The sequence below is a fragment of the Eleginops maclovinus genome, chromosome 15 (assembly GCF_036324505.1).
Source record: "Eleginops maclovinus isolate JMC-PN-2008 ecotype Puerto Natales chromosome 15, JC_Emac_rtc_rv5, whole genome shotgun sequence".
In the NCBI taxonomy this organism is placed as follows: domain Eukaryota; kingdom Metazoa; phylum Chordata; class Actinopteri; order Perciformes; family Eleginopidae; genus Eleginops; species Eleginops maclovinus.
In genome coordinates this window covers 11,830,607-11,841,548 of record NC_086363.1, presented here as the reverse complement: position 1 = coordinate 11,841,548, position 10,942 = coordinate 11,830,607, and the positions used below count along the sequence as shown (strand labels likewise).

General features: G+C 41.1%; 3 protein-coding genes across 3 annotated transcripts; all 3 read left to right on the top strand.

Moving 5' to 3' along the window:
* The first annotated feature begins 18 nt into the window (after positions 1 to 18).
* On the top strand, positions 19 to 2,214 carry cenpw (centromere protein W). The gene is made up of 3 exons (XM_063902314.1): positions 19 to 408; positions 529 to 642; positions 1,476 to 2,214. Exons 1-3 carry the CDS (start codon positions 322 to 324, stop codon positions 1,500 to 1,502), a joined length of 228 nt encoding a protein of 75 aa, XP_063758384.1. The 5' UTR covers positions 19 to 321; the 3' UTR covers positions 1,503 to 2,214.
* Positions 2,215 to 4,791: 2,577 nt separating this feature from the next.
* On the top strand, positions 4,792 to 6,912 carry LOC134877180 (R-spondin-3-like). The gene is made up of 5 exons (XM_063902597.1): positions 4,792 to 4,864; positions 5,210 to 5,401; positions 5,976 to 6,116; positions 6,203 to 6,355; positions 6,548 to 6,912. Exons 1-5 carry the CDS (start codon positions 4,795 to 4,797, stop codon positions 6,742 to 6,744), a joined length of 753 nt encoding a protein of 250 aa, XP_063758667.1. The 5' UTR covers positions 4,792 to 4,794; the 3' UTR covers positions 6,745 to 6,912.
* Positions 6,913 to 7,300: 388 nt separating this feature from the next.
* On the top strand, positions 7,301 to 10,696 carry LOC134877179 (E3 ubiquitin-protein ligase rnf146-like). The gene is made up of 2 exons (XM_063902596.1): positions 7,301 to 7,511; positions 8,096 to 10,696. Exon 2 carries the CDS (start codon positions 8,097 to 8,099, stop codon positions 9,162 to 9,164), a length of 1,068 nt encoding a protein of 355 aa, XP_063758666.1. The 5' UTR covers positions 7,301 to 7,511; position 8,096; the 3' UTR covers positions 9,165 to 10,696.
* Positions 10,697 to 10,942: the final 246 nt, after the last annotated feature.

Below are 10,942 nucleotides of genomic sequence, written 5' to 3'. Positions count from 1 at the left end.
GCGTTACAACGCAACAAACCTTAGTGGAAACTTAAAAAGAGAGTCCACAGCACTTATCCCTGTGCCTGTTTTTGAATCCAGGTATTTAATAGTTTGCAACTTCAAGACATTTTGTATTTTATATGGTTTTTCCATCGCTATGATTACTGAAATGTAAACCAGACATTTGAAACTGTAGCAGGCAGTAGCGGCAACAAGTGACGATGCAAAGTTCACGAAGAAGAATCCGTTTACCGGAAGTAAGAGAAGCGGGACATTCGAATCGGTAATCAAACTTTTTTGTCGGCGTGAATTTGTGTTTTGCTCTTCACAATCGCCAACATGCTGAAGAAGGCATCCAAATTAAAATCTATAATCCAAACAAAAACGAAGACTCACATAAACATGAGGCCAACATCTGAGGCGATGGTGAGTCGGTAAAGCGCTAATGTTGATACTGTCCCTGACTGCTGTTTGTGGCTAACGCTGCTATCATGGCTAACACATCCGCTGGTCAATAAACACGATTATTGTGTTACGTTTTCTCAGATTGAACTCCTGACGTTAATATTTTTGAGCAACCTGGCTGAAGAGGCGAAGGCTAAGGCGTTCGAGGAGAAATCTGCAACGATCAGAGCTTGTCACCTCAAAGCAGTGTCCAAGGTTAGTTAAAAAAAAAGAAAAGATCAAATCACGAATTGTACATGGTTCTTTTGTGTCCCACTGTAGTTGTGACGGTCTTACCAAACCGTATATTACTATTTTCAAACTTTATAACCGAATACAAACTGCAATTATTATTATTTGTTATTTAACAATCTTACATGTTCTTATTAGATTCCTTGTTTGGGTTCTGAAGCATAAAAAAATACAAATATACAAGAGGAACATGTATTTTAGTGTGGTTGTTTGAGTCCAAGAGATTTTCTTATGGTCCTTTTTGTTGTTCTCTGAAATGCAATGAATACTCCAAAGGTACTCACACGTTTTTAAATACAGTTGTTTTATTGTCATTCTCTGCATTTGAAAAGTCAAATTTTCTGGTAGTGGCCCACATCTTATTGGTTATACATTCTATCCAGGCTTTATAAGTATTTAGGTGGCTTTGGATCCTGATGGTGGAAAGGTCAGTTCAGACAGTCAGTACGTAGTATTGCCTGGTAACGAATGACGGAGAGGTGCCAGTTCACCTCCTGGGCTCTGATGAGGTGCGCTTAAGCAAGGCACCAACTGTGCCAACCTTACAGTCCAACCATTCTAAAAAACGCTCCACAACCGCATGACTTTGGGTCCTGTATTTGCATGTGTGAAACAACGTAAAAGCTGGATTTGAAAATGTTGTTCCTTCTTAATTTTATATTATTTCCCCATGTTGGATTGTATTAATATAATTGCAGTAGAAAGGTTTACTAATTAAGCATGTTAACTACCGTAATAAAACACATATAAACTGTTGACAACAATCAAACATTATTTCCTTTTCTTTTTTTTAATAGAAATTGCTGAAAAAAGCAAAGGGATGAAGATGGGGACGTACGCCATTTTTATGAAAATGTTTCTGTGACGGCGGCAATATTTTTCCTTTTTCATTATCGACATATTTTTTCTTTTGAAAATGTTTTTTACTGTTGTGTAAATGTTTCTGTTCTTAATTACATTCTAGTAAATCTTACATCCCTCCCATTGTAGATATTTCAATTCCAAAACGTACACATATCATCATAATAATAATAATAATAATATAACTTGTAATCATGCTACGACTGCTGCTGCCATAATGCTCACCTTCACATAAGAAAGCATTGAAGATGTACTGTACAAGCAGGAGCCAAACAAAGTGCTGACTGTTGAGCTTTGATCTGGAAGTTGTGGACAGCTCAGAGTAAGTCAGTACTTCCAGATCCGTTGGCCCCCGCCTCGCTCTCCTATCACCCGTCATGGTCAGCGTTTTAAAGCTGCATGCTTCACACCGTCTTCACTGAGCATGGGGCTCAGCCTCCTCCCAAATTCCTCTCCTCTTCACGCTACATAGACTATCTACGTGCTGCGATGCTATCCTGCTCAAACCTTCATCACGGCGGGGGGCTTTTTGCCTTCTTGTGTGTGTGTGTAAGCACTGAAGATGTGTTGTAAAATATCCTGATCTTACATTATCTGTTAAATTTTTATTTGAAAAAGGTGTTATATGCATTTCATGCTCTATTAAAACCTCATGGTAGGCGATGCCCAAAAATCTGTTTCTGGTTTGTAGTACAAGTGGACTGTCTTTATTAAATAGTAGATCAAGTGATTTGATACAACACTTTGAAGTATAACGTTGGTTCATTCATTTTATTGTATATCACACAAACATGATTTAAGGTGTGTGTTCCTTTTTGTCTACATTTGTCCCTAAACATGGCTCTCTAACTCTTCTTGGCTCTCCTCCTCCTTTATCATTTTCGTTTAGTCCCTGTTTCTGTTTTTCGGGCAGTTGAGACATTCCTTGGCCTCCGGCGGTTATTTTCTTCAAGAATCTGATCTTGCACCCCAGTGAGCGTAGCCTTGTCATGTTTATGTTCCCAGTCAGGTTGTGGAGGTGTTACTGGGTTTGTGAAGCTCCACCCTTCTGACATTTGAACCCCTTGCACCTGCCCTGTTGTTCTCTCCTTCACTGTTACATTCTCCGGACAGAGCCCTCTATCATTTGCATATATTTTCTATTCCCTGTTGAGTTTCCAGCTGGCAGGTAGGCTAGTCTTTGAGTATCTGCTACATGCAGACTGAAGGATGGTGTTTCTACCGCAGCAGCCGGCTGCGCGTCCACAGGATCCTCTGAGATGTTATTCTATCGTCTGCCTCTCTGGGTTTGCGCTTGTTCCTCAGGGATTTGAGAAACGCACTCTTCTTCTCTGTCAAAAAAGAAAGAGCCTTGCCTCGCCTGGGTCTGAGCACTTGTTGACAATTTAAGGCAGCCAGCGTCTGGCCGTGTGTAACTTTTAGCTGTGTCTCTAGATGATCAATCAGTTTCAGTGTAAAGTCTCACAGAAAAGCTACCAGTCATTCTTATCCTGACGTTTTTCCAGACAGGCCCAAGAAAACACGGCCGTCCATTTTGGCAGACATCATATTATGATAACTGGCTGTGCCTTTCTTAATAAGAAGCACATGGTTTCAAGTGTTTCACTTTTTTGGTCCATGTCTGAGCCGTGAGGAGGAATACAGTTATTTTAACAACAATACAACAAAACGTTTAGAATTCAGCAACAAACCCACAATGTGATTCTATCAGAGTTGACAGGCTCTGAAAGGATTATGGACCAAAGCAAAGAATCATGAATTGCAGAGAGAAGCTTTATTCCAGGAAGGGAGGCACTGGAGAGTTCAAATCTGTTTTGAGAACGACCTAAACAGGCGATAGTACTCAGCGGGATGCCAAACAACAAATCGTCTGCAGCTTACAGCTTTTATCGCTGTCCAGCGTTTTTGTGGGAACCGCAGATTCCCTCTGACAACTCCAGCTCTCTGCTTTTCTTTTCTCATTGGGAGGTAGTGAAATCACTCAGTATTTATTTATGGTTTGGGATTCCTGAAGCCAGTCTTCATGGAGAACATGAAGTGCCCAATCATGCCTTAAGTTGAAATAAATCTAAAAAGCATGGGGACACGGCTGGGTATTGTTATCTCTGATTTCATCCAGCCCATGTGAAGACTTTGACAAGCTGGTGTTGATCTTGTGATGACATGCTTGAAAAAACACCTTGTTTCAATGTTTAAACGAGGAGATATTTTGGTGTTATGGTAACACACACTCACCCCATTTGACATTATGGTTAAACTGAAAACGATTTAAAGATTAGAGGGAAAGAGTTATACTTAGTGTGTTGTATTTGCCTCTAAACAAGCTATAATTTCAATCTGCTGAGGCCAAAGGTCAATAACATGTAAGACGTATTTCAATGACTTCAACAGAAATATGATGCAAAAGAGGCCTTAAAATGTAAATAACTATTTTTACCTATTAAATATACATTTCAAAGTCCCTCGAAAGAAAAAAACTACGAAAATGAACATTGTTTGGTTGAAATCCTGGACACAAATAGTTTATTTCATACTTACATACTTTTTTGGACGGATGTATACATTTTAAACTCTGATTCAAAGTCAGTACAGGGAAACTTCCCTCCTTCAGCTGCAGAATGTGAGAAGAGAATTTGGTGAGAAACTCTGCAAAGTCAAGGTCAGATATCCAAGTGAAAAACAAAACACGTCTGAGCAGAGGGGGACCTTACAATACCCAGAACGTTAAGTTTTGCTGGATAATTAATGTAGACTATGTGACAGCAGTGGATAAAGATCCCAAATAAGTACATGTACTATATTAAATGGCAGTATTATTATTCCAATTCTAAGACGACGCATATTTTAATGGCTCAGGAGGAGGGTCATGGAGGATGGGTAACACAGAAGAGGGTTTGTGTGTGTGTGTGTGTGTGTGTTAGGGGGGGATAACACAGACGAGCCCACAGCAGCTTACCCAAACTTGCATTACATCTGGGTTGCGACTATCATATGATGGTTTGTCTTCTGTTTGCATTTTTCATGGCATTCTGCCGGCTTCAGTGATCTCATGGAATGCACATGGGATTCCTCTTCAAGAAAACATTCTGCACTCGAACGCTGTCTTACGCAGACCGGAGTTCAACGTGGGTCGATTTGAATGAATTTTATGGAGAAAGCCAACCTTTTTCCATGAACTTCACATCATGGGATTTGGGATGTGATGCAAGGTGTCTTCGCTGACTGGATCGATGCCGTAGTGAATGGGAAAGAAAAATGCGGATAACTTTGTTGATTTGGATTCTGCACCTCATGATTCTTACAGAAGGCCAAGATAACACAAGACGTAAGTATGGTCAGCCTCACCTCTCTACTGCTTATGTAAAATGTGCCTTATCTTTCCCCATTTGTAAAGTGCAACATTAGTAAAGAGTAGACAAACCCTACATATGAACATTATAGGAGTGTTTCCAGCTTTCAGGGAAAAATGTGGTCATAGATTTCTATTTGTTGTACCCACTTGCACACTATGAATTTCAAAGCATGGCTCTGGCTCTCATAAAACCAGTTCTCTGTAAAGTGTTATACTGCTAATGGAGCACTATTTTTATTCTTTACAAGCTTAGGGAAAATCTAAAGTTATTGCTTTGTTTTTTTTAGTCCGACTCCTTTCATATCTCTTAATCCGCAGGAAGCGCCTCTGTGAGCAGAGTCTGTCCTGCAGGTTGCGCGACATGCTCTGCCCTGAACGGCTGTCTGTCCTGCAAACCTCGCCTCTTCTTCCACTTGGAGCTGGACGGGATGCGGCAGAGGGGCTCCTGCTTGTCATCCTGTCCCCGGGGTCACTATGGCAGGCGCTTTCCAAACATCGGCACCTGCACAAGTAAGTTCATAAAAATCTAAGAGGGACGGAACAACATTTAAGTTCAAGTTTAATTATTTGTTTTGTTAATTTCACGATTAAAAATATGGAATCCGCCTCCATTAATTTACATTATAAGAGTGTAAAGGAGTGTTAGAAACCAGAAAATGGATTACGTTAAAAAAGAAAAAACACAACAAAAGCAAAAAGATAGTAAGAAGAGGAAGAAAGAGGTAAAACAAACATACACTAACATGTATTTATTGTTTAATTTCACATTTATAATAGGTGTGGAAGTAGAGACATTTCAGGTTATTGTAGACGGACAGCAGACTCGACTCCATTTGATAGAACACTGATCGTGTAATGTTTTATACATGCAACATTTCATAGGTTATTTGGGTAAATATGTTACTGTTCATTTTTAAGTCTAAAAATAAATGCTTAATCTGTATTATTATATCGTAATTTAAAAGATTTTTTTTTAGTGCAAACTGATTTAAAGTCAGTGTTAAGAAAATCAAACTAACCACAGTGGTCACTCTACCCTTTCTTTATACAGTCTGACCAACACTTAATTTCGTTTGACCTACAGGGTGCAAGGAGGAGTGCGCTTCCTGCTTCAGTGAACATTTCTGCACTCATTGTCACCCGGGTCACTTCCTGTCCGGGGGGAAATGTGGAAGCAGCTGTCCAATCGGGTTCACTGCGAACAGGGTACTCCGTGAATGCACAGGTGAGGCACTGTTCTCATACATGTTACAAAGTCTTCCATGATACAGAGAGATCTACAGTACCATGTGAGGTGTTTGTGTCCCTCAGTGTCGGAGTGCTGTGCAGGCTGTGAAGTGTGTGTAAGAAGGAACATGTGTGTGAGGTGTAGAGCAGACCTGTACTTTCTCCACGGCCAGTGTCATCTCACCTGCCCGAAGGGATTCGAGCCGGATGTGCTGATAATGCAATGCGTCCCCCAAGGTGAGAAAAATTCTAAATGATGCAAATACTTTTGTACTTTAGCTTGAGTAACATTTCGAATGCAGGACTTTTACTTGTAACAAAGTATTCCTACACTCTGGTACTTCTACTTTTACTCAAGTGCATGATCTGAGTACTTATGCCACCTCTGCCTGTAAGTATCTTTCTCACCATTGTCCTCTGTCTTTATAGTCCACTGCCAGGTAGGAAGATGGACAGGTTGGGGTCCATGTGTACGGAAAAGAAGCAGGCGGGCCTACAGGAGGGGACAGGAGATGCGTAACCGAGAAGTTCTGAAGTCTCCGAGTGTCTCTGGTGAACCCTGCCCTCCCGTGTTTCAGATCAGGAAGTGTGCCATCAAAAAGAGACCAAAGAGTCCAAGTGGGTAGATTAAGTTGTAAAAGAGCCCGTTACAGACTGTTTATTGATATTGCAGAGGTATTCAACTTGCTTTTGCACATTTACATTGACTGGTTAAACTTTTGTAAATGTAGAGATGTATTAATCTAAAATAAAACTGATTTTTCTATGCAATCCAACAGAAATTGGAAAAATGGATGGTGTTTATATCTTATACAATTATTGTGTACCAGGGTTACATTTATCACCATTGGAGTAAGCTGAATCAGAGACATTTCATATAAATGTAGTCATCTTGTTTCAAAAACACACCATTGAAAGATTGTAAAAATAATTATTACTGATACTGTCTTATTGCAGCTTGTTGGGGACTCCCAACCAACACTTTTTTACAGCCTTTGTTGAGCACATAAACATTTCTACTTAAGGGAAAGAGGAAAGATCTGCTCCCCTCAAAAACGCTGACAGTTTGTGAAAGAGGGAAACTTGTCTTGTTATGAATCTGTATAAAGGTCATAGACTGTATAGTGATTCATAAATGCGTAGACCCAGAAGCACGGTACGTAATGTGCGCAGCTGTAGTAGATCTACATATCATGTGGAGTTGCATGGTGGACGGAGTGAGGCCGATCCAGCAGCGCTGAAATCAGATGGGCTTGGCTGGAATACTACTCCTACCGACAATAAGTCAATACTTGGAGTTCATAACTTTATAGTCAAATATGAAAGCAGCTTTATGCATTTTTTTCACTTGAGCTTCTGCTGAGGACGTTTCAAGAAGTATCCCAGTGTTCAGGTGAGTGTATTTGTAAATAGAGAAGTTAAATAGCCTGGAAGCACACTGACAGCTAGCATGCTAACTGTGTATGCTAAAGCAGCTGTCAAGTTAACGTTAGCTAGGTGAATGTTATTTCTGACATTGAGTTTAGAGTTTATTCGTCAAGGCGTTGCAGCAGATTGAAGATACGAGCCTTTAGCGTCGCTGCTTTGAACAAAACACGTTGAAATGTAGCAACTACCAAAATACCGAGTTAGCTAACGCTAGCTTAGCATTAGTTAGTGGTTAGCTCTACCAGACTGCAGAAAATAGGCCTTGGATAACGTTGGTAATGTAATCTACCAGCTTTTCCTTTATGTAATATTTATATTTCTTGAACTAGTATGATTTAAAAACTTTGCGTCACTAGAAACCATAACGTAATGTTTAAGTGTGTTAGGGTGTTCCCAAAACTATAAACAGAGCATCATATGTCCAGTAGGACCAGCATCAAACTGCATGTTATTTTAATTTCAATTAAAGTATACACATTACAGTTGTGTGATATAATGCAAGTCTTGCCATGCAGAGCTGTCGTGACTCTGATGTGTTTCTTTCTGTAGTATGGCAGGCTGTGGGGAAGTGGACTGTTCAGTGGATGCTTTGGCTCCTGCCAAGCTGATGGAGGAAGTGGGAGATACTTGTGCTGCAGACCCTTCCAGCTCCACCATCGTCAACCCTGAGTGTGCCATCTGCCTGCAGAGCTGCGTCCACCCTGTACGCCTGCCCTGCTTCCATGTCTTCTGCTACCTGTGTGTAAAAGGTGCCTCATGGCAGAGCAAACGCTGTGCTCTCTGCCGACAGGAAATCCCAGAAGACTTTCTGGAGCGGCCAGTTCTCCTCTCACCTGAAGAACTGAAAGCAGCGGCTGCAGGGGTGAGCCAAGCTCGGGGGGCTGGGGGCGTTTCCCGTGGAGACTATGCGTGGTACTATGAGGGACGCAACGGCTGGTGGCAGTATGATGAGAGGACCAGTCGTGAGCTGGAGGAGGCTTTCGCTAAGGAAAGGAAGAGCACAGAGATGCTAATTGCGGGGTTTCTTTACGTGGCTGACCTGGAGAACATGGTGCAATATCGCCGGAATGAGCATGGCCGCAGACGCAAGATAAAGCGGGACATTGTAGATATCCCAAAGAAGGGAGTCGCAGGACTAAGGTTAGACCCCGAACCTGCCCCCATTGCTACTGTACCTGTTGTCCCTCCAGCTGCAACAGAACGCATCAGCTCAGCTGATGGATCGGACACTGACGGCCCATCACAGTCTTCATCCTTCGGGATTATGGCATCTATTCCTCCTGTTAGACCTCCAACACTCCTGGGGCGCCATCTTACCAGTCCCCTTCTTGCCTCATTACCAAACGTGGAAGAGTCTTTATCCCAGCTCCTTATCAGCCAGCCAGAGGGTGAAGACGTGGAAGGAGATGAGCTACAGATGTATGAGTATGCATCCGGCAATAGTGACAGTGAGGAAGAAAGGGAGTGCGAGAGAGCAGAATCTATACCTAGACATAGGCAGAGACCGTTAAGAGAGAACCAGCCAGCCAGGATGCCTCCGAGGGGCGGGCCCTCGAGCTCCGCTATCAATCTGCGATCCCGTAGTCCTGATGGACAGTGCACTGTCACAGAGGTGTGACTGCGACTGGTTTCTGTCCTATAAAGAAGAGTTTTGAAACTGTTATCGGGTTGGTAAAAAGTTCTCAAAACAAATATGCATCTTTAAGGGGCCCAAGAAATGAAGAAACTTTATTGTGTTGTTATTTGTGTTGTTGGGCATATTTTGCCCCATCAATCATGTGCCAAATAAAATACAACATGTATTTTAATTATTTTTATAACAAAACATTCTTTGTCATTAAAATACTTCATCCAATTGATGTTAATCTTAGTTTTCCCTGTAGGTCTTTAGAGGTAACTAGCAGTAGCAGCAATAACATAGGTCACAGAGTACTTGGATTAGAAATAAACAACTTGACAGCTCTCTTAACATCTGGGATAAACCTATGCCCATCTATATTGTTTTAGATTTTTATTCAAATAGATAGCTAGCAAAACAGAAGTGGTTTTTAGTTATAAACGGTGTACTTTGCTTTTGCAGATTATCTGCCGGTTTACTGGAATATGAAAACTACATCCACATGAGTCATTTAATTTAAAATTCAGATTCTTTAGGATGCATGCAGTCCTTTGGTCGTACAGCGATCTGGCAATATTCTGTGCTGCACATGTGATTTGAGAATGTGCTACATGCAGAAGGTTGTACATTTACTGAATTCCTCTTTAATGGGATGCTGTCAAATGACCTGCATGTGATGGGAGGGAGTGGCTGAATGCAGTGCTATTTGATTACAATGCAATGAAATATGCATACCATTCACCAAGACATGGCATAAGACCAAGTATCACTCTTTCTATGTGCGTTTCTCCCCAAATAAGTTCACTATTAAACTAATGGTTGTTGTTTTTTACCGTGCAAGCTTAACCCTTCATTCAACATTATAGCCATTTCAAGAGACCTTTCACAATCAAAGCCTCTTACCAAAGACTTCCAATGCTAGTTTCAGACAGCAATATACTTTATATACATGAACTTCGGCATCTTCTTCTTTTGAGTTCATGGTTGATTGATCTCTCATAATGTTGTTTTCTTTCTTCCTTTTGATGGTGTGAACATCGAGCTTTAATATAGCAGCTTACAGTTGTAGAGGCTCCAAACTGCCTTTTCCTGCTTTTATTAGTAGAAACAAATCAATATTTAAACTGGAGTTTGCTGTGTGTGTGTGTATGTTAAATATATTATTCCCTCTATTTTAGTGTGAAAGTCTTGTTGGAGTTATGACATCTGTGTTGTGAGCGGGGTTGGGTGCTGAAAAGCTACTGGCAAAACCACTGGAAAGTGTTGAGCTATATATGCAGAGGGACACATTTGGATTTCTATTTCTCGTCATAGTACTCTGGATAGGGCCACTATCAGAGCGCTGGCACTGACATGCACTTGGATGGTCTTAAACTGTCCTCACTCCCTCTGATTTTTCCCTTCTTGCCTCAGCTGCTATTATTTTAACCGCCAGCTTTTCACTGTTTGTGTCTCACCATCTGAATGCCCGAATACTACCTTCCATTCTTGTGCTGTTTTGTAAAGTTATTAAATATATATAATTTAAATCATATGTGGTATGATTTCTTTTTTATATTTAAGGATACATAGAACAAGATTTATGGGAAGCCTGGAAACAAAATGGCACTGATCCATCGGCCTGTTTGTAGTGTGTGCTGATCTTAGTCTACAGGTAGTACCTTAAACCTCCACAGTATGGAGCTCCTGCATAAATGAAGTAGTGTTTTACCCACCTGTTGAGGACAGTTTCAAGCTCTAGACCAGGGGTGTCCAAACTTTTTCCACTGAGGGCCACA

Coding starts and splice junctions, on each gene's coding strand:
- cenpw (XM_063902314.1), top strand. CDS start 322: ATGCTGAAGAAGGCATCCAAATTAAAATCTATAATCCAAACAAAAACG. Junction 409..528: donor GGCCAACATCTGAGGCGATG/GTGAGTCGGTAA, acceptor ACGTTTTCTCAG/ATTGAACTCCTGACGTTAAT. Junction 643..1,475: donor ACCTCAAAGCAGTGTCCAAG/GTTAGTTAAAAA, acceptor TTTTTTTAATAG/AAATTGCTGAAAAAAGCAAA.
- LOC134877180 (XM_063902597.1), top strand. CDS start 4,795: ATGCGGATAACTTTGTTGATTTGGATTCTGCACCTCATGATTCTTACA. Junction 6,117..6,202: donor GGTACTCCGTGAATGCACAG/GTGAGGCACTGT, acceptor TGTGTCCCTCAG/TGTCGGAGTGCTGTGCAGGC. Junction 6,356..6,547: donor AATGCAATGCGTCCCCCAAG/GTGAGAAAAATT, acceptor CTGTCTTTATAG/TCCACTGCCAGGTAGGAAGA.
- LOC134877179 (XM_063902596.1), top strand. CDS start 8,097: ATGGCAGGCTGTGGGGAAGTGGACTGTTCAGTGGATGCTTTGGCTCCT.